Source organism: Anguilla rostrata, chromosome 11 (assembly GCF_018555375.3).
Source record: "Anguilla rostrata isolate EN2019 chromosome 11, ASM1855537v3, whole genome shotgun sequence".
Classification (NCBI taxonomy): domain Eukaryota; kingdom Metazoa; phylum Chordata; class Actinopteri; order Anguilliformes; family Anguillidae; genus Anguilla; species Anguilla rostrata.
In genome coordinates this window covers 20,600,417-20,623,915 of record NC_057943.1, presented here as the reverse complement: position 1 = coordinate 20,623,915, position 23,499 = coordinate 20,600,417, and the positions used below count along the sequence as shown (strand labels likewise).

Below are 23,499 nucleotides of genomic sequence, written 5' to 3'. Positions count from 1 at the left end.
AGATTCTATTTAGCTGAATATTTTCACAGCATTAGGCCCAGTTCAAATCAATGCAACTGGCTCATCCTCGCCTTGCCTTACTGTAAGCCAAATGCTTATGGGGGGTTTACATTTAAACAAGTGACAAATGCATCTTGCAATTGGTGATTGAAGACAGGTGATTCACATATGGGAAGCAATCGAAGCTCCAATAAGCCAGCTTAGACCAAAAGTGCAAATGTAACAACAACAATAATTCAAATGTTAAATCAATAAAACATTTATAATTATAAATAAAATATCAAAACTGTAACTCATTCAATTTTCCTTCATCATCATTAAGCTGACCCTTCCAGTGCAAGCCCCCTATAGAGAGTAGCTGAGAGAAGTGACTGTATAAAAAGACATATTCTTATGGCTCATACCCAGCTTGTTCAGCACCAGGTCAACTGTGAAAATTTTTATAAAGAATTTTCATCAGAGGTAGAGCTTTTTAAGATAATGAGCCACTAATTTACAAAAAATCAGTGCTTTGTAAACTCTTACACTTAAAAGGTATTGCTTAACCTATTCTTTGGCTCTAATTTCATATTTTATGTCAAATCCTAAATTAGCACATTACAGAGGTGCAATGTAAAAATGTCTAATAAAACTACAAAATAGCAAAAATCTCTTATTCAATAATATGGAGAACTTTAACAGCAGGTCACTGTTAGCGAAATATCTTATGATCTTTCTTACTGAGAGGTGTACATGTTGCTCTGAAAGGCAGTGTGTCAGAATTGAGAAGTGGGAAAGCTGCTGTTCTGTGGAAAGACTGCAATGAAATCATTTATATTTTGATGAAACTAGATGCTCACAGCAGCCATCTGAAATGCTGCATCTTGTTTCCAGAGTAAAGAATACAAAAGGGAGTTTCTTCTTTAAATATGTGCAAAGTCCACTGGGAGACCGTGTGCATTTTCAACCGCCGAGCGGCTCACCATAAGATCTACTGAGGCTATCATGTACAATGGTACAAGCACATAGCAAAAACGGCAACATGTCGATATTGATATCCGGCAAACAGCGAAGCAAGAGGCCGCTCGCTCTCCCACTCCCCAGTGAACTGACCCCTCCGTGAGGCCACCGCGCGGATCAAAAGAGGTCACAGCCCTAACTCTCAATCCACCACGCCTACAATTCTCCGCCCACTCCTCCTTTATCTGGGGTCAAGGGTCAAGCGGGGGCAGAGCAGCACAGAGCCAATTACAGCAATTATTCAGTTCAGCTTAGAGGGAGACGCTGAGAACAGTGCGAGAGAGGGATTTTTTTTTCAACCCGTTCGTATTTCATCCCGTTCTGTGCAAGCTTTACTGAGGTAACAAAAACCAGAAAAAGGAAGAAAATGGAGAAAATTGACATATTCCAGCAGGTGGCGCTGTTGAATGGCTGTTGTGTTATTTCACACTGCTTCTCGGTCATGAATACTCAAAGTTATGTTTTTAAAGGGCTTTTGTTTGGAAATATTTCAGCCCAATTTGGAGAAAAAACATGTTGAACAGTGACCAGAAACAGACAAAGTGCATAGAAGAGAGAACAGTTCCCCATGTAGCACCAGCAGTGCCAACCCCCAGCTGCCTCCAGCTTAGCATAACCATCACTTCTTACGCAATGACCAAGGGCTTCACTGATCAGCTCAAAAATACATACAGACCAACACTGATAAACGTTCCCAATACACCGGAATTGAGATCACTTAAACACACTTCAACACACAATATATGTTTGACCTGTTGCTTTGCATAGCGATTGTGCTTTTCTACATTTGCAGCGAACCAAAAATATAAAATATCAAATCCTTAAATAGATATTTTTAATTTAATTTAAAATACAAAAAATACAAATATACACATTTTTATAAAATATAACAATGCTTCATCCATATAAACAGTCACAGCTTACAAGGAGAAAGTAATTCAAGCGCGGACTTTCAGTAGGAGTGTAGCGGACGGCAGGACCATGCGTCAGAAGACCATGGCTCCTGGGCCGACAGGCGCACAGACGGAGGGGCGGCGTCAGTTGTGGGCGTGGGCGGAGTCGGAGTCCCCGCTCCTGAGCGGGTGCAGGTCCCAGAGCCGCTCGGACATGGCGACCGCCTGGCAGCACACCTTGGCGTGGGTGGCCAGGTTCTTCTGCGTGCTGAAGGCCTTGCCGCAGACGGGGCAGGAGAAGACGCGCTCGCTGGAGTGCACGGAGGACAGGTGGCGGTTGAGGTCGGTGCGGTCCCGGAACTGCTTCAGGCAGTGGCCGCACTGCATCATCTTGCGCTTGAAGTGGATGGTCTTCTCGTGCCGGTCGGCGTTGGACTTGAGCGTGAAGCTGGCCGGGCACTGCGAGCAGAAGTAGCGGGCGGGCTGCTCGGCCAGCGGCGGCGGCCTGGCAGCCAGGGGGCGCTGCGCCTCGAAGCAGTCCAGCGACAGGGCCATGAGGGACAGCGTGTGCTTGTACTCGTGCTCTCTCAGCTGGTCCGGGCTGCCGAACAGCCGCTTGCACAGGGAGCAGGCCAGCTCCCGCCGCCAGCTCGCCACGCCCGCGCCGCTCTCATCCGCCGCCGCCATCTGATCCTCCTCCCCGGGGGGCTGGCCGCCCTCCAGGCCTGAGACAGAGAGAGGGCGTGAGCACCACGGCCGCGCACGCCGTCCGGCGTCAGAAAGGAGAGGGCATGCAAAGCGCAGGCACTGAGGGAAGAGCCGGAGAGGGGAAGCCTGTCCTTACCTGCGCTCGAGCCGTTAGCGCCCTCTTCACAAAGCATCTCCTCCTGTAAACGCAGGGGACAGCGTTAGCACCGCAGGCTAGCTCACACACACAGTAATGTATTATGTTCTTTTAGCATGCAGACACACGCATGCACAAAGGCAGGCAGACTGACAGATTTCAAAAGGGGAAAAAAAGCAAACAGGCAAAGAAATTGTTACATCCAGCGTTGCATTTTAATAAAACATAAAAAATGGAAGAGACAAACTAATGAGTGTTTTGTCGGCCAGGATAATAGCTCCAGCCTCAGGATAATTCTTGTGAACGGTGGTCAGTTTGGCATTTTTTTTCCACACGTTCACCCAGGGTGCTATTCAATTTGCACAACAGGTGGGGAGAGAATAACTCTTTGTCTCCTTTCACAAGAGGATATTCAATATTTGCTCATCTCTGGTGAGAGATGCAGATGCCTCTGACAGGTTTGTTTGCTTATCCCTGGGCTTGTGTAGGTACGCCCGCCCCTCCCTCCTCACCCCCACCTCCAGCGACCCCCCTCTCCTCTCGCCCCTCGAGTAACCACCCCCGCCCTCCCCCCCTCCTCCCGCGTCTAAGCACGCCACACCACAGGCTAACAAACAGATGGCTCATCTACAGAGACAGCGAGACTTCTGGGGAGGGAGGTCCACGAAAACAAATGCTATTCAAGTAAACAATATAAATCCAATGACCAGCGATCCCATAGGCACAATGCTCTCTTCTATTGCCTTGTACCATTCAGTATGGCGACTTTTACTTTTTCAATTTTTTTCTTGCCACTAAGGTCCTGTTTCACCCCTTTCAATGAAACTATATTTCCTAAATGAAATATTTAAAAAACTAAACTGAGCAGCTTTTACTGTGCTTCTATTGGGACTCTATATTTGGATGGCAGTGCTGAGAAAACATTCACATTGGCAGAAATAAAAATCAAAGGAAGGAGAAACGGAAAAAGACAATCAGGCACAGGTATGATGGTATGCACACATATCCGTAGGAAATGCAGCGAATTCCACCGACAGCGGCCAATAAGAACACAGACTCCAGGAGCTGAAGGGCCGGGGTCAGTACAGCGGCTGCTTACCTCTGCGGATGAGGGGTCCAGGGGCTCGTCCACTACCAGTCTCTCTGGCAGGAGCCCCCCAGCCTGAGGGAGGCTGGAGGGCCCAGAGGGCTGCCTGTTGTGGGGGTGCAGGGGTGGAAGAGGAGGAGGAGGAAGAGGAGGAGGAGAGGACGCCCCTTGTTTGCTATCAAATTTGCCCCCTGGACGATTGGAGCTGCTGTTGTAGGAGCCAGGCCCTGAGGAACACAGGAAACGAGTCTCACCCACGTAAACTAGAACCAGCTGGCCACTTCTACACAACATGTGAGGGGGCAAGAAGGCACAGAGGGGCAGTCTGAGAAGCGGAGCCGCTCGGTCCGCGAGGAACAGGGTGAGGGGGCTCCTCCTCTCTCCATCGCTCTCTCTCCGTCTCGCTCCTGCCTTCCTTCTCCTCCCACCCACGCGTGGGCACAGAAGACGAGGAAGAGAGGGAGAGGTGTCGAAGGAGGCTCGGGTTTTTTCTCTTCGTTTCAAAATAATAAAGTCGTCCAGCTGCTTCAGAGCATCCATCCAGGGGCAGAGAAGACTTCTGCTAGAGACTCTGGCTCTATCTGTGCAGCAGTTCACCAGTAAGAACAAAAAGACCCCGCTTTATTTTAAGAGTGCACGCTGCTCATCCAGCTCAACAGCCGATTATCATTGTTAACAGCCATTTAAATCTTCCTCAGGAAAACTGTATATGAATGCGCTCAGAGGATGATGTTAAGGGGCACAGTTTGGCAATCACGATCAATTATTAAGCGCGTCAGGGAGAAATGGTTTTGAACGGAACCGTGCTCTCTTCATCCAGGCTTGAAGATACCCAACGCAAGCCCACAAGCCCAAAGAGGGGGCAGTATTTCTGGGAAGCTGAGAGACCGCCGTGCTTGGGGGACAGATCCGGACAGAGGAACGCAATCGTAAGGTGTCGAGCAGCAGCCAACAGACCACTGGAAATTTCTCAGGGAGAATTTCTTCTCTCCCATCGTTCCGACACCGCACCCCTGCCCCCCAAGCCCCCCTTTACCAGAAGACCCGCTGGGAGTCAAGGCCCTGATGACACTCCTCTGCTATCCAATCGCAACAGAATATTGCATTTCCCTTCAGCGTAATTACATCACGCTACACCGTATTAGCCAGCCTCAGTTGCTTTTGTTGCGATTCTTAAGTGTTTGGTGGTTTCGGATTGGGTGAGGGGCTGGTAGTAATGCTTTCAGGCACTATTGCGGAAAATCATTAAAACAACAAACAGTATGTGAGCTCCATGTAACATGAGTTCACTTGCAAACCGCACAAGCATGGGTTCACGCATTCCAGTTGGGCATATCCTTAAAACCACCTATATATATATTGCTCCACAAGTCATTACCAATGGCAGACAAACAAACAAACAAACACACAAAGTTGCAGCTTTTCACAGAGAACAGAAGGACAATGTGTGTTTCTGCTCTCTCGATGGGTGCACTTTAAAACAGCGGACTGAAGTCTCACACACACCCACACATACACACACGCATGCATGCACGCGCACACACACACACACACACACACACACAAAGTTAGGTGATCCAGGCAGAAAGAAAATGACCAGGGAAGGTGCGGTCTACAAACGTTTGCCTTTGTGTTTACAAGTCATGTGGGTTGCACAAGGCTTTGTTTGAGTAGGAAGTAGCGGCTGACATTTTGAGCTTGTGTGCTGAGTGTTCCACCAATGAAGATTGTGGGAGAACCAGCCCCATACACTGTGTCCTTTGATTTGATTGTCAGCGACATGGAAGTGGTTTTACCACAGTAGGTATACAAAATCAAGAGAGTGATTTGGAATGGTCCGAGACAATATCTCACATACTCATGTACATGACGTGACATTGTCCATGGAGCATGACTGAAATAGTTTGTAGTTAGGAGCAACTGGGGTAAAAGGGAAATTTGTACAAAACACACATTGAGACCTTTAGAATATATGCATTTACAATATAAAGTAAACATTAATTACACACACACACACACACACATAGATAAACACATGTTCCCATAGAGAGAGAGAGGCATAACTGAGTGTTTGCACCAGAAATAAAGCAGTGGCATCCTCAGTTACATTATATTGTCTTTTAGTGCAATGATAGCTGCTCTAAGTTCTATTCAGTAAGCGGACGTAGCACTCTGACATTTTCACAGAAGGCAGAGATGAAGAAAACAGTCTTCTCTCACCCTTTTCTCCACCCCCTCCCCCCCAAAGAAATAAATTTCATCTGAATTTGAGCCCCATCCATTCCCTCATATAGCCTGACTGCAGGACGCGCAATTTAATTAACAGCTGTTGCGTAACTCCCCTTTAGTGGGAGTGAAGCTTAAATTTCAGGCTTTAACTTTGGAATTTGTGTAGGCCAAAATGGACACAACCCATATTTACAATTTCCAAACACCATATATTTCAGAGAAAATAAAACACATATGATCATTCTTTCCCCCAAAATGGAGTAGACCGTTTTCGGGTGTTTCCTGTGTTTCCTGTCTTTTTTTTCTCTCTCTCTTTTTTATAAACGTGAATTATTCTTGAACTGAAATCTCCCTGGCATTACAACAAGCCTGAGGCAGGGCTGGAATAAACTGCAGGAGCCCGGACAAAAACACTAAGATGAATTCAGCATACCTTGACTTCGCTATGGCAATCCGCGATTGAAGAAGTCACTCAAATTCTTTATACTCGGCGATGAAATTGGTCTCCATCATATTCAAAAATACTCTACTATTTTACAACTAGAGGATTTAGTGCAGTGCTAAAGGGCAGGGTAGAGGGGTGGCCCTCCCCTCTCCAACTGAACTCCAGGTGCCCCATCTGGAGAGGGGTGAAAGGAGCACCTGGAGATTCCAAAGTAAGAGCTTGCGATCTGGGGTCCAGGTGGGCTGGGCTGCCCTCCCGGCCTTTAGGCCCTGGGACTAAGTGCTGGGGCGAGTGCACTTTCTCTTCCAGGCCTTTTATCAGAACATCTACAAAGGGCAGTTGGACATTGTCAAGCCATTGCTTTTCTAAACCTGCCTCAGCCAGTCAGACAGGGGCTCCGTGTGCTCCTTTCAATGAGGCCGCTTGCATGCTCGGAGGCCACTAAAAACACAAATGCAGGCCCTTTCCCCGATATGCCATTCACGCTCCGACCCTCAGGACTGATTCAGCGTCCGCGTTTGCAGGACTGAACCGCGGAGACCTTCGGCGGATAATGCTTTCAACCTCCGCCATTCAGTCCAGAAACACCACAATGACGGCAAACGCACAGTGATTTCGTTTATTATCCCTAACATTTTTGTATGGCAACCAGACAGATTTTATATATATTTTCGAATATACTGCTTTCAATAAAACAACTTTATTTGGTCTGTTATGTCATGGAATTTAATAGCACTGCCATGCTGTCAATGCCAAAGTAGCAGCGACAGATAGCATTGCATACCGTGGAGAAATGACACGTTCGTGTGGACAGCAGAGGTAAGTTTCACTGAGACTGCATCTGTGGTCATGCTACGGTCAGACAGCGGCAATATCTATTGGCCTGCCATTCCCGTGGTACATTAAACACATGAAAGGTGCTTGACCGTGGTTGACATCAGCAGAGTTGGCCTGTAAGTGAGGGGGGTTTTCAGGGCAATGCAGGGCCTCACTTGTGGCCAGCAGAACATCAAGGCTTTGGAAAACACACCTACTTCACAAGAGGAGCAGGGGGACACGGTTCAATCACAAGCAGCGCTAATGGCACAGGGAAAAAAATCTCCAGAGTTTAACCTCAATCTCTTTTCTCAAAATTAGGTTGCAGCACAGATTCATAGCGTGTGAATTAGCCAAACCCCTGTGAAAGAAAAAAAAACAGAGCTCTGCGTACCTTCATTAAGCGGAGCCGTGAACATGGCGACCTGTAATTTTAGGCAATTACCCGCACACTCGCACACGCATGCACGCGCACCTCACTCCATCAGCACATATTTACACTTAACCGATAGATGTAACACTTTTCTTTGAAATAAACAAGGGGGAAAAAATTGGGAATAGAAATGTGGATTTCATAAGAAAATACATTTTGAGGACCAGCGTAAAAAGAGAATGTCACAAATGCCAACAGGATGTGTTTCCTGAGCTCTTCCTTGACTTGCAGTCAAGGTAACCTGCATCATGGCAATGTGTCTGCGTATGAGGCAGGAGAGATGACACACTGTGTGAAAATCATAACGATCAGACATAGTGAGGACCTCTCCCCTGTTGTGCTGCCACAGTATTTCGGTCCCCACATTGTTAGACTGACCACCATTATCCAATTTTATTGGGGCAGTGAGTCCACTTGATAGATCCAAGAGCGTACCTGATCCTCCACTCTTTTCACACATACCAACAGAAGGTCAGGGACACCAGAGCCTGACACATCCAAGTATAGAACAGGCATAGAAATAACCTCAAAGGCCCTAAAAACAAACAAAATAAACTATACTTCTTTGCAATATATATTGAGACGGCCCAGTTCCCAGACCGAGTACATTATTATTCATTTCCAGTGTGATTACTGAGTAGCTTTCCAAATTCATTTCACCCAAAACCCCCCCCAAAAAGGAAAAAAAAGTAGCCAATGCGTTTGTCAGCACACTTCATAAATGACAGACAGACATGTATCAATTGCAAAGAAATCGGATCCCATGTGCTGAAAATGTCGGACTGATAACTGCAGCAATCGTCTGCAGCCGAAACTGCCTTGTGTCACCTCCCGCTTCCACTGGATCAATCTTTCTCAGGGATTACAATAAATACGCTTTGAAGTTAAAGACGAGGGTGGGGACAGGGAGAGGGGAAAAAAGCAGCAATCTATCAACTCTAGATGCTTGCGTTACTTCTCCATGATCTTTAAACATGTTCCTTCTATTTTTTTTTTCTTTCCATATTTGGTACTACCATCCCTTTCACTCACACAACTCCAAGGATAACAAGGGGTACTCAGAGCATTTGCTGTTTGCTGGTCACCCCGAAAAAAAACCCCAACAAAAAACATTTAAAGCCACTGTTAGCCTCAGCTTAGCGTCATAGCTACGGCTCAATGGCTTTGCTGATCCTTTAAACCGACTGGCGACATCTTCATTGGACACACTCAGTACAACCTTCAACACACAGGGAAGTTCCCCCGCCGGCTGCCCATTACCATATCAAAGGCCCACTCTTTTGTCATCTGTGCAGGGCGGGCTAAAAGAGCATGACCGGATTTAAAGTTTGAGCTCGTTTCCCTTTCTCAGGGGAAACAAATGCACTGAGTTTAACCAACAAAAGATGCAATTACACGGCAAGGCAAGACAAGAAAAAAACACAACTACACCCATATGTCCAAAATAACTTGATGGAGCGGAGCAATATCCGTAAAATTAGCTTAATGATTTAAAAGCTTTTATTAAAAGCACTCTCCAACTGGTACCACTAACATCCTGCAAACATATTTTTAGTTGACAGGGCCTTCCTGTTCAAGGTAAACTCAGCATGCACACTCAAATGTTTTCATTTGATAAAGACTTGCTCACACAAAGCCCGGCACATCTCAGCTTAACACTCAACCATTCATACTAAACCCAGCAAATCCTTACTGAACACTTGCACAGTCAATCTGAACCCAGCAAATAGTAACTGAACACATTAGCAGCCAAACTGAACCCAGCATAATGTAACTGAGCACTCACATATTCAAACTAAACCAAGCACAACACAACATTCATCACATCACTGTGAAGATTATCCCAGCGCGCTGTAACTGGACACTCACAGACTCACACCACAGTGAGTGGGCGCGTTGGGGAGGGTTCTACCAGGTTGGGATATTTGATTAAAAAGGCTAACTTACGGGATAAGGAGTGCCCACCTTTGGGCAGGTAATCGAAGAGGAGGGGGCTGTCCTCCCCCAGCATCTCCGCGCGGAGCGACAGGAGGCTGTTCTTGCTCATGAGCGCGGCGCGCAGGTTGGCCACGGAGGCGGCCTGGCACGCGGGGTCGTCTTTCTCGGCTGCCAGCGCCTGCGACAGGAAGGCGGGGTCGCCCGACAGCGCTTCCTCCTGCTTCACGAAGAAGTCCAGCCGGTCGCCGCGGCTGTCCGAGCTGTTGGGCTCCATGACATCGGCAACTGTGGAGAGAATCAGGACCCGTGATTGGTCAGTCACGATTGGAGGAACCAATCGGTATTCAAGGAGAAGCCATCCACCAAATTGTAACCTTTATAGTGAGCATATACTACAGCTTGGCTGAATACTCAATTCAGATTGGCTGGGACATGAACATTAATTTTCCATATACGCCCGACTATGAAGTGAGGCCTGAAAATGTACAATCACTGTTCTCAATTCATGCACATCAGTCTGGCTCAATAAATAAAGTGGACATTTTAAGAGCAAGCAAGCCAACAGTTACAATATTATACTTGCAACAGGGTCAGCCTGATGTCCATAAATGACTATCTAGAGGGTAGCTAGTCTAGTTATAGCTTGACTATGTTTATAGTGTAGCCTCTGTTTTGAATATAATTCAGTAGTTGGCTAGCTAGCTATCCATGATAACAAACATGCTGTGACTGAACCAAACTGAATTTTAATATTAAGTAACCCGGTTTGAGGTGCTAGAAAGACACGTTCATTGCTAAGTTGTATAGGGTATTATTGTATAGTATTATTTGCAGGAATACTTAAGGAGAAAAGGCTTTTTTTACATACTGTATGATAAATCAATAAATAGAGCCAAGGTCCAAGATATGGTTGTGCATGCGGAACCTTTATGATAAAAGACCTAGTAGGTACATATCCAATGATAAGTGATTGATCAACCCATTACTCGTACCCATCCCGAGAACAAAGTCGGAAGGTAATTGCGATCAACAAACATGGCAAAAGCAAAATGAAAATGAACTACCTCTTTCCGACTGATACTGTTTCATTACAGGTTATCAGAGTCAATTCTACGGGGGTTATGATCGAGTACGAAAGAGTTCAGCACGCAAGTAGAAAACCACCTTTTTAAACCACATGCCTTTCCCCATTTCTCTACCCGGCAAAACCACAGCCTGATGTTCACATTTGCACATTCATATTCAAATTGTAGGTGCATCTGTGATCTTGCTCTTAGACTTCAGCTTGGTCTGTGGTAAGAGGTGAAAGGCATATGGGGGTAGAGATAAGACGTGGTGGGAAAGTGAGGGTGGACTGGTGACGTGCTATGTCTCCGATAGCAGTCACTTTCTCTTCTTTCTTTTTTATGTAGTCATTGAGATTCGGTTAATCTAGGAGATTTTTAAATTTTTATTCATGTTCACCTCTGCTTTTGTCTCACTTGCAGCTAGTGGCACTTGGTGGGGAGTGTACGTGTGTCATGTTTAGTGGTTAAAATATAATAATAGCAATAATACTCTTAAAATGATTAGTAATTTCTTACAGATCCTAAAGCCAATCTTTTCAGCAACTTTCATCAAAATCCATTCTTACCTTTGTCTGTCAACCTACTGATGAACAGACAAAAAGTCAGAAAGACTCATGTGCAATCACACAATCCTGGCTCGGCGAAACCATAGTCAGAGTTAATAAAAAAAAAGGTTCCACCCCCACAAAAGCACCATTTCAATATGAAAATAAAACGTGGGATATGAGCGATGGCATTAGCTTAGCACACATCTCTGACTGAATCCACACACTCGAGAAGGCTGTGGAACACGCGAGGAACGCACTCTCCAGAAAGAGGTTTGGACTCATTCGACAGCGGAAAAAGGAAGGAGGCTGTTCAAAACAGCTGCCACCAGGAGAGCTCAGCGGCTCCTCTCCAGCTCTGCCTCCTTCAAACTGCACGACTGGCAGCCCGCTGATGACAACTTCATTGGAGTCACACACAGTTTACCAACCCTTGCATCTCCCAGATCCATCATCTTCTTGTATGAACAATTTTTTTCTACCCCCACAAAACACACACGCGCACGCACACACACACGCGCACAAAACCACACGCACACAGACACAGACACAGACACAGACACACACCTTAACTAAGAGCCACGCTGAGTATTTACCGTGCGGTCCCAGGAGACGGGGGGGGGGGGCATAAAAGAGCGGGAGACTGACGGGCTCTGTGAATATCAGCGCTCCACGCTGTATAAATAACAACTGAGAGGAACAAAGCCGCTCCCGTCTGCCGTGGGACGCTGCCAGGAAAAGCCGTCCTCATGGAAAACCGTCCCACCGGAGTCTGCTGGAGGCAGGCAGGCAGGAGGGGGACAGCTGGGCCACAGACTCAGGCCAGCCTAAAACACACCATTGCCCCCAGCGCAGCCTTCCAGTACAGAGGATATAACACAACTACACAACCAAACACTGTCCCCAACACAAACAGCAGACCCAGAAACACACAGACATACTGTATGTACACACACACATGCAAACACACACACAGAAGCCCCCACCAATATACAAAACCCACATGCATACCTACACACAAAACTCACAGTCAGAAAGTACTCAAAAGTGAAATTACTACGTAATTATGGAAGGAGCATCACGTGGGGCACCATGGTACACACAGGCGGTTATTCTGCACGGCAGGTCAGGCACAGTAAGAAGAGAAGAGATGGAACCGCTGGATCTGTTTCTGAGCAACGCTGTCAGGAGGAAATCAGCTGTACACAAGCCATTCAAGGGCACCGATGTTTATTATTAACAGAAATAATACTCAGCTTTCGCTTTAACGTAAGTATATACCATTTTTGAACTTTTGGGAAATGAGGAGACTGCCAATGAGTATCTCACAATGAAACCAAGGTAACATATGCAGGAAGTCAAGTCAGAATGATAAACATTTCGGTTTGTTGTTTTTGAATTCTACCTCCTCTGACTCTGCAGTCAGATACGTGTGCAATGCACCGGTGGTCAGTGACAAGGCACCCACACAGGCCCCAAATCCCAGCCCTCGCTATCAGTGAACAACCATCAGTACAGTCAGAGACTTTGCATAATTTCACAATTCAGTAACGGTTGACTTTTGCTACAAGTGCCCAAATGGGTGTCTCCTCGTAGAAGGATTACTCCATGACATTTCTGCAGTATGGATCCTGATACACCTTGACTGTGTTCTCAGGCAAAAAACAGGAACACCCACCATGTGTAATTAGAAAGACCACAAAACAAGCGAGCGAAATGCACTGCTGAGAAATACAACGTAAGGCAACACGAAACGCTGCGGTCTCAGGGCGGCTCTTAACGTCCAGCCCGTCTGCTTCAGAAATGAGCAGAAGACTAATTGCTGCTCAGTGGCGTTGAGGTGAGGGGCCTGGAATGATTGGGCTTGCCAGCCCACAGGTTCAGAAGCAACACAAATGGGGAAACGCAACAGGCTCCTTGCCAACCTGATCCTGGCAGCTACTGTATTGGTCTTAGGCTGAAATATCAGTTTCGTGTGCTTGTGTGCCTGCCCATGGAAAAGCCAAAAAAACTGCCAGATGCGATTTGTTAGGGTGGACTGTTAATCGTGTCAGATATTAAGGCTGAGAGGAGGAAGAATGAAAAAAAAAACAGCACGCGTAAACCGTCAAATTCCATGAAGAGAGAATGTGCGAGCTGGGAAGGGTGTGAGCTTTGTGTGGATTCAGATGGCATAAAGATGTACGCGCAGGCGTACACACACACGGTAAAGTTAATTAAGATGGGGGAGCAGGGGTTGTAGTTGGGGGCACAGCGTGGAGGAATTCATTAAAGCCACCCACCTCTCACCAGCGGGCTGGAGACACACAGTCAATCAATAAAGTAGATCAGATTTTTTTCCCTGACAAAAGAACGACAGACCAAAAAAAAAAGTAAAGCAAAAAAGAAACTCAACCTCGAACCCCCATCCACTCAGCCTACCCACGTGATTAAAGAACCCTCATTCTGTATGCAGACCAGCGTCTCCACCAAATTCCATGAAATGGAGGGGCAAACAATGGTCTCAATATATTTCACACATAAAATATCATATATATATTGCTTAATAAGTGTATTTTAAACAACCAGTACAAAAATACTGTTTGCCTTATCGAAATCCTATTATCAATCTTGCTTTGTTTCTTTCTCGAAACAACAGGTCCGAATAATTTTTATTTCTCCTTCTGAAGAGATTCTCAGTTTAATTTGGTTTCCATGGCAGCCAGCCACCCTTGGCTTCAACATTTATGCTAAATAAAACCCCCTTTTAAGAGTAGACACAAATAGGCGGCTGCGCAGTGCAGGAGTTGGGGGGAACGGTGGTGCGCTGCTTCATGTGGGAGGCTGTGGTGTATGACTGTACATTAAAGCGAAATAAAAAAAGGAGGGAGGTGAAGCGATGCGTGGCCCCCTCCCCCCCGCTCCCCTCCGAGCGGGGAGGGAGGGAGTGAGGTCAGTTAACAGGGTCCGACCTCTGTGACCTTTTGTTCTCCAGCTGTAGGAGTCGAGCGCCCCTCCCTGAACGAAACTCAACACTCTCTTTGTCTGAGGGAGTTTCGGGGTGTCCCTGGACAATCTCTCGCTTCTCAGAAATATCAGGTTTTAAAGGCAAACGAACACTGTAAACCAGGGAAGGAGCATCAGATACAATCGAACCCCCCCACCCCCATGCCCCGCCCCTACTGCTCGCTCTCATGCCCACCCACCTTCAGCACGGGAGAGCAGGACCAACCAAACCCTCCTTTCCCCCGATTCACATCACAGCTGATGAACACTACAAGGAAACTCACATCTGCACATCTGCACATCACATACAGTAAGCTAGGGATCCTTAGTGTCCTCGGCAAGTCACTATCCTGTGAGGTGCTACAAATTTAAAATAGCTCCTAGAAGGGTATAGAGCACATCTGCCTATCACAGAATAGGTTTGTAGTGTGGGCTCCTGTACCGAGAACGTTCAAGAGAGGTGGTCTGTACACACTAACATGATGGAGATAGCTAGCACATGCAAGTCACACTGAGTCCCAAACTGTGAGACCTGCTCGTGTGCCATATCCAGGCTTGTACTGAACCACAGGTGACAGGGACTGTCCTTCGAACGAACATCAAAATAATCTGAACAAAGTGTGAGCTTCATCAAAGGCAAAAAATGCTAATTCCACGACAAACATGACAGGACAACACAGTCACTGAAATGTAGGGCACATGAGAGAAACAGTCTGTGGGAATGGTCTGGAACTCAGTGTCACGGAGCAGCTCGCGAATATGGTGCGTACAGTAAACAAAAATGTGTTCAATCGTGTGTGTTTGTGTGTTGGGGGAGGAGGGGGGCAAGAATTTGATACTGGAGATGCAGCATAACTGTGGAACACTGGTGAATACTCCTGGCATTTTAGGGTAATCTTAGCACCTGTCTGTCACTTTTGAATACAACAAAGAAGATTGGAGAAGATCCAGGAGGTAACAGGACAACGCAGCGACCCAGGAGAGGAGCGGTGATCTTTTCATGTGTATTTTCTGTGGAGACATATCACAGGCGGGGGCTAGCGGGAAAGGGGACATCACATTTGCGTGAGTGTGCGTACGCATATTCGAGTAAGCGTGTATGTGAGTGTGTGAGTGTATGTGAGTGTGCGAGCGAGTATGTATGTGCGAGCATGTATTTATGTGAGTGAGCGTGTGTGTATGTGAGTGTGTGAGCGTGTGTATGAGTGTGTGACTGTGTGTGTATGTGAGCATGTCTATGAGTGTGTGAGTGAGTGTGTATGTGAGTGTGCGAGCATGTGTGTACAGTATGTGTGTATGTGAGCATGTGAGCATGTGTGTACAGTATGTGTGTATGTGAGTGTGCGAGCATGTGTGTACAGTATGTGTGTATGTGAGCATGCGAGCATGTGCGTACAGTATGTGTGTATGTGAGCATGTGATCATGTGTGTACAGTATGTGTGTATGTGAGTATGTGAGCATGTGTATGAGTGAGTGAGTGAGTGTGTGTGTGTGTGTGTGAGTGTGTGAGCGTGTGTATGAGTGCGTGAGTGCGTGTGTATTTGAGTGTGTGAGCATGCGTGACCTGAGCGGGAGGGAGGGAAGGTCGAACTTGCTTCCTCAGCACACCAAAGTTTGAAAGGGTAAAAAGTAATTTTCAAGAAAAGGGGGAGTGAAGCACTAAAAAAGCTCAAGAATTCAGAGGCAATTTAAAAGCAGTGTGGGAGAGGAGAATGAAAAAAATGCTGGGTTAAAAAAAGGAGGGAGGATGGAAAGTAAAAGAGAGGTTGTTATTCCTCTCTCTCTTCCCTCTCCCTCATTCTCTCTCTCTCCCTCTCTGTTGTTTTTAGGGACTAACCGGGCCACAACCTCCACGGAGAGAGATAGGCAGGAGAGGGAGGGCACGAATAAATCAAACAGACCCTGAAGGCTGGAAGGAGGGAGGAGAAGAGCTAAGAGAGAGGAGAGAGAGGACAGAGAGGGGGGAAGAGAGAGAGAGAGAGAGAAAGAGAGAGACAGAGAGAGAGGTGGGGGGGTTGGAGGATTGCAGGGCTCAAGGTAATCTGGGGAGTTAATGCAGCTTAGCAGAGCAGGACTGCGAACAGTGTGGAGGGGAGGGTGGGGGGGGGAGAGGGGGAGGAGAGCGGAGTGAGTGCCTGGGGAAAATGGAATGCAGGGTGGGGAAGAGAAGCAAACACGCAGAGCTTTGTGCTAAAAGCAGGCTCAGGGGAGGGTGGAACTGCTTTAAATCCAGGGTGGAGCCCAGAAATCAGGGTTTAAAGAGCATGCAACACACTGTCCATTTTTAGTCATCATGTTGACTCGTTTGTAAAAATACTAAACTAATCACAATCGATCTTAGGTGTTCCCTCCCATCTCCCCGCTCCGAAACGTTCGCCAAGCAAGCCACCCATAACGCCTTCCTGTGATGATTAGGGCTTCACCGTGTCTGCTGGAAAACTCCTACAGGACTGCGTGGTGGAGATGTGGGCGATTTTTTTTCCCTTCCACATGTCCATTGTCACATCGCAGAAGAATTGCATCAGAACGCCCATGTCCCTGTATCCTTGGCAACTTCCTTCTCGAACACATTTAACATGGAGAAATAAAGAATGAGACGGTCTGGAAGGATCTATCTCAAACAATACAGCACAGTTGATGCGTCCTTTTCTGAGTGTTCCCAGTCCTCAAACGACCCCACGCACATACACACGTACGCACACGCACAGGCAAGCCCCTCTGAGTGGCCATTCCTTGACCACACACTGATAATCTAAGGACTCCAATGAATGACAATTGACAATGACAATTACTTGTCTGAATCTGATGTCAGTACAGTGGCAATTTTAAAAGTCCAGATCAAGCCAACGTACTGTAAGATATGGAAGTAATGGCATCAGCTTGAGCTGTTAAAATAGACTCTTTTTTTAACTTAACCATCGTGCAATTGAATTTAAAGGACCGAGGTGGTAATATGTGTGCCTAAGCGATTCTGAAAAGTATAAATAGGCGAGGGAAAGGGTGGCGGGAAATCAGAGGAGGGAAAGGGTGGCGGAAAGCGGAATCTACCCCAGGGTTCTTTTTTCTCTTGCCAGAGGAGCTGGGTAATTGAAATTAATTGCGTACGACCAAATCAGCCGAACCATCGCAAATTAAAGAGGTCCCCTCCCCCAGAGCCACTGGACAGCTCGTGTCACAGTTACAGCCTCTTATTTAAGGTTACAAAAGTGTCACTTCCATTTACCCGAATGCAGGAGAAAGCGCATGCTCAGGCTGCTGTGTAGGCCCAGTGCAGCATTTAGCCCGTCCCTGCTAAAGGCTCTGTGCGGAATGAGCTAGAAGGAACCAACTCAAGTTGGACCGACCTCCCTCAGAAGAATGCCAAGGGCTCATCTCTTCTGCTGCCTCTCATTAGACCCGGGAAAATGAGAGGGGGAGACAGAGATAGAGGGGAAAGATAGACAGAGAGAGAGAAAGAGAGAGCAAGAGGGAGAGAAGAGAGGAGGAGAGAGTCAGAGAGACAGAGGGATAGAGAAAAGAAAGAGGGAGAGAGGGGGAGTAGGAAAGGGAGGGGGAGGGGAGCGCGAGGAGCTGGTGATAAACACACAATAACCGAACAAAAGTATAATTTGGGAGTGGAGGAAGGAGGCTCGGCTGCTTCCTCAGTTGGAAAGAGGAATGTGGAACGGGCGGATTTGAATCTCCCTGAATGAATTCTGGGGGTGGCGTACGCGATGCAGGCCAGACAGGAATCTGTCACCCCCACAGACACTGGCTCCACTTATCAGGGCCGAGAGCAGGGGCTGGGTGGCTCGGCCTATCATTTCCCTCCTCCGACAGCGCCAGCGGGAGGGAGAAACACCAGCGCTAAGCAAAACAAAAATGACACCCAGGAGAGGCTTGTGGGACAAACCTTGAGGTGGACCCTTCTGAGGTCTGGGAATTCTGTGTAGGCGAAGGCCTAACCAGTACAACCGGGTAGCCCAAAAAACAACAGAATGGAAAAAAAAACAGAATGGAAAAAAAACCATTAAAAAAACAAAACAAAGCTCAGCAACCTTCGCCAGCGAGCGCCCCCGGTTTCTGCCCCCCTTCCACCCACAGCGTCCGCAGCGTTTCTGGAACCTAGCGCCCCTGACGAAAGCCGAGCGGCGCGTTGCTCAGGTAGCGCACGACCGCGCTCCCCTTCCTGGCGCTGAGGCCTGCGAAAGGCCCCGCCTCGGGCTGCCCCGGAGTGGGCGAGAGGGCACGGAGCACCGCGCGCCCGTCTCCAGGCGCTTGGCCGCTCGCCCACCAGCACGTCTTCGCCGAGGGCCCGATTGTTCCGAGCCGCTCGGCGGCCGGGGGAACGGAGGGCCAGGCGAAATCTGGGGATGAGCCCAGCCGCGCAGAAGGGCCAGGCCGCTGCACAAGTGGGTGGGAGTTTTCTTCTTTTCTTATACACAATACCTTCGAGGGGGAAAAGGCTTGTGAATTTCCTGTCATTTTCTCAGAAAAGCAGGACACGTTTTTTTTTTCTTTTTTTAATTTTTTTTTTTAACCAAGCCAAAAAAACACGCATGTGTGTTGGGTATATGATAAAACATAACATTTTCCTCTCAATGAAAAGCACATTGTCCATCTCTTTCATTTTTGCTTAAATGTTTAAGGGAGTGGGTAGGGGGTAAGGCCTAAGAGATCTGCACAGCGCAACCAAATTACTACGAGCAGAGGAGCTGATGACAAGTGGGTTGAATTAAGGATAGGATTCTAAATCCTGCCTTGAGACACCTCTTTCCAACACTCTCGCTGAGAATGACACGTAAGTCACTAGTGGCTCACAAAAGGCTCCGGTCTGGATCTGAGCAGACCCACAAGTGAATGTGACAATACTGAGAACTCAGGACCAGTGGAGTTTGTCCAACAATTATCTCAGATTCATGCTGGCTTCACTCTCTCTCACTCTCTTTCTGTCTCAAATTAACACGCACACACGCACCCATGTGAGTACACACATGCGCACATACGCACACACACAAATGCGCATACACACATACGCACACACACGCACACAGGAACACACACAGACCTCATGGGGGTTCCTTCACTTCTACCTGTTCAGCCAACATGGCCCTATGCATGTCACATGAGAAGGACAGCCCCTTCCCTCCAGTCTACCAGATGAGTGAAACAAAAACTGACATGAAGAATTGACGGCAGGCGAGGGGACAAATGAAATAAAAGGACATAGTGTGGCTTTTAGGACACCCCTCAGTCCTCACCCATAGCGCACCCCCCTCCTTCTCTTCCATTCCAGCACTTCACTGCTTTCCCCCCCCCCGCTGTTCCCTTGGCAAAGTTGTCTGTGTCTTTAACCAGCCTTTTTTTTCCTTCAGATTGAGGGAGGAGGTGTTGTTATGGGGTGGTGGGGGGGGTGACGGTGGTGGTGGTGTTGGGGAGGGGGGGTTATGCGGGTGGGCGAATGTGTCAAAGCAAGAGAGATTTGCCCTAGAGCTGGAACCCTCCCACAGTACAATTCTCTAACTCGGCAAACCCGACACACCCAAAGGGCTATAGACCTCCACATCCTGTAAGGGCAGCCGTTTATCCAAACACACTGCCTCTTCCTTCTGGCTCTCCCTCCATACTTACACTGGAGCGGCTGCACCCCCCCTTCCCCCCCAACCCTGCCCCCCTCAAAGAAAAGGCAAAAGAGAAAACATGTGGATACTATACAAGGACTACAGATTCAAAAAATACGACTACAAAAATAAAGAACAATCTTTAAAAACGTCCTTTCAGTAGATAAGGAGACCCGTGACATTTTTACGTTTTTAAATGCTCACCACGCTGAAAGCTGTTTTCAGCAAACAGCCCACTGCTCTGGGGGGTGGGGTTTGCTCAAGAGCCCATAGAAACAGTGAAATGAACAATGGAAACCCAAATTAAATCATGTTACAAAGCACTCATAATCCCTCCATACCCTTTTGCTTCTCATTTAATATCTGCGCTGTATAGGAGACGTCTATGATTCTGATCAATTTCACGGTGATTAGGAGACGTGAAAGGCACAATGGCCTAGGCTATGGCTCTGATGGTCTTACCCAATTACCAATGCTGAATCACTCAGAGATTTATTCCATACAACTTGTGAAAATGAGACTGGATCCCTGACATGCTTCAAAATTCAACACTGGTTTTACTGACTGGGTAAAATACCCACAATTCAATTTTGGTCACGATTAAAGAGGATTTGATTTAAACTGTAGATGCAGATTAACCAATCTTGTTTGATTATAGCCCTGGTTAAATTTAACTAACAAAACATCTGGATCTGTAACACTAGAGGGAAAAATAATGCATTCAAAGACAAAAACAATTGCAAGTGTTCAGCCTGGCAAATCTCTTAAAGGGGTTCAGTGTAATGTGAACATAAATTATTTTCACACACGGTAAAAAATAGAAATAAAACAAAATTGAGGATAAACTGAATTAGGGTGGGACCCTGATATTTTTGAACACCCCATTGTTTTTGCACGTAATGGGGCTTTCCTGCCAACTAGATTGTGAGGCGACCTGTTCCTTATTCATGTGCTTTTTTCCATTATCACGGGTAAATGTTCAACTGCTGTTACCCCTGTGCCAACAGGACATCCTGTTACAGCACCTCCTGGGTAGAATTTCAAAAATAAGAAATCAATAAGGACTGGGAGAGGCCTGCACTGGGCAGATACAAGCACTGGAGAGTGGGGAGGGGGTGGGTGATCTTTACCCCCAAACCTCCACTATGTTCCACTAGCATTTTGTTCAAGGGGGTGTTTCTTTTGCCTTTTTGGAAAATGACATCACCAGCAGTGAAGAGGGGGTTTTTCCTGTCTAACGTTTGTTGAAAGCAAGGGGGGCTAAAAATAAACCAGGTGTCAGTTATTTGGAACTGAAATGGGGTGGAGTGGGGGGGGGTTTATACATCAGTGAGGTAAAACAGTGCATAGCACATGCCATTTTATCCACACGCAGAAGTGGAGAAAGGGAAGATTCAAAGGAGAGGGATGAGGGGTTTGTAGCCGCTGCTCAAATGTCAGGATGAAATAATGTGAAAAATAATGGTGGCAGCAGTGAAATCCATGGGAGTCGTGGTGATAACAGGACACTGGAGAGTTGCTGGGCAAAGAGACAGGGAGCACAGGAGAGACAGAAAATAGGAGCTGCCCAAAACGACGACTATCCGCAGAACAAACACCCATTCTGACCCTTTCAGGGGCAACACAAAAACTGGAGGGGGACAAGGGGGTAAGAAGGGCTAGAAAGGTCATTATGGTGGGATAACAACTCTAAACACCCCCCTGCCCGCCTAATGGAAAATAAAGTGTAGCAGATGGAGGGAAAGAAAAAAAAAAGACAGAGAGAAAGACATTGAGGGAGATCATCGTCGGTACCCTCAAGAGAGAGACAGAGGAAGAACTCAGATCTTGGGGAGCAGTCAGCCATGAAAAAGGGGTTAAAAATTAAGCCTTGCTTTTGAAATATTAAATCTATTTTGGTTTTAATGGAGTAGGAGTATATTAGGAGGAAATACGAAAGTAGATTATTAAACTGGGAAAAAAGGAGGAAAAGAGAGAGAGAGAGGTGAGTGGGGTGATGGGGTTGAAATATGTTCTTGGTGTTTTAAATATTAAACCTATTTCAAGTTTAATGAAGTGCAAATACTATAGGGAGGTTCTTAACTAGAATATTAAAAGGAAGGGGTTGAAAGGGGGCTCATATTCATTATTTCAAGCATTCACCTTTAGACTGTGGAGACTTCATTTTGGGAGAAGAGAAAAGGGAAGGAAGAAAAGTTGAGCAGGAAAATTGCTGCAGTTTTAGAGATGACGCTGCTGCCCAGGTTATACTCTGAACCCCAACCCTAACCCACCCTCACCCCAACAACACACCCACACACAGACACACACATGCACACCACACACCCACGCACACACCCACGCACATACGCACAACGCCTGAGCATCTCTGGGCTGGAGGTAAACTTGAGGTGACAGCATGCTGCACACCAAACACATGCCAACAGAAAACCTCTCACTGTTTGATCTGCTGCATTCTGTTATGCAATTAGCCTGTATACCCACATCACAGAATAATGTACACTAAGACTTGAGGACTGCATGTATGCATGCCAAATTTGTGATGACTCAGAAAAATATGAAGGCAACAACAACAAAACAATTAACGAGAGGGATGGTCACATCAGTTTTTCATATTCAACTGCTAATCACAGCAAAAACAATTTGCAGTCATTTTTTGGGTTTCTGTGTGTCACTTGTAATAGTGAACCGTTGGCACAAAATTAAAAACAATTGGGGGCTGCCTCGGACATACTGGGTTTAGAGTAAGGCTACATTTATACCCTGATTCCAATTCAGACCCAAATAAAAAGCTAATTAAATTGAGGAGCACAGACGTACTGGGGCTGTTCCCATTCAGCAAACAGTAATGTACCAGACAGATAATTAAACCCCTTTCACAGACATTCTATGTGAATATCTGATTCACAGATGACATTGGACGGAACACAGTTCGGCCAGGGTGGAATTTAGAGAATGAATTCTTCACAAGGACGGCCAATTTCCACCCTTGGTCTGGCGTAAATGGCTCAGAGCCTTTTAAAACTTCCACAAAGAAACCTGATGCTGGAGGTCAGACACATCAGAAAGACTGAAACCAGGCATAAGAAAATATGAAATGCTCAGAAAAGACTGAAAAAGGTGAGAATTTATGACTTTTCACATAGACCGTTTATAATGTCTGCTTGGTCAAAATGGAAAAACCCAAGTGGTGATTTTTTTTCTCATTATCTTGATGAAGATAGCTCTACTTTCCAAATGGCTGCGTCACATTGTCCATCTAGAGATCATTAATGAAATCCCCCTTCTAACCCAAAAGGTCACAGTCTGGGTTTCCCCCAAAATTCATCACAGTGACAAGTAGGTGACAGGGCACCAAGATGAAAGAAGTCTGCTTTTTTAGGCTAATCAAATTATGAATATATTTTTTTAAAAACTCGCAGATCAATCCTTAAATCATACTGGCAACAGTGCTTGAGGTGTGAAATAATTAGATATTGCATAATGGTAATTCTGTCTCATGAATCTCTTGCCTCATGGACATGTTTACCCAGGACAAGCTTACTCATAGATGAACAAATGTTTTAGACTCTTCAAAAAGTAATGATCAGTTTTAAGTAGTCTGGACAAAACACCGG

General features: G+C 46.5%; 1 protein-coding gene across 2 annotated transcripts in view; it reads right to left on the bottom strand.

Moving 5' to 3' along the window:
* zbtb46 (zinc finger and BTB domain containing 46) overlaps positions 1-23,499 on the bottom strand; it is a 54,566-nt gene that overhangs the window by 9,869 nt on the left and 21,198 nt on the right. The window contains exons 3-6 of one of the 2 annotated variants that reach the window (XM_064298660.1): positions 9,694-9,969; positions 3,836-4,050; positions 2,737-2,779; positions 1,924-2,617 (exon numbers count right to left, since the gene is read on the bottom strand). In XM_064298660.1, coding sequence (XP_064154730.1) covers positions 2,037-2,617; positions 2,737-2,779; positions 3,836-4,050; positions 9,694-9,969 — 1,115 coding nt within the window. In that variant the 3' untranslated portion in view covers positions 1,924-2,036. Of the gene's footprint in view, positions 1-1,923; positions 2,618-2,736; positions 2,780-3,835; positions 4,051-9,693; positions 9,970-23,499 lie in introns of those variants that run through there. The other variant, XM_064298661.1, reaches the window with a different exon arrangement.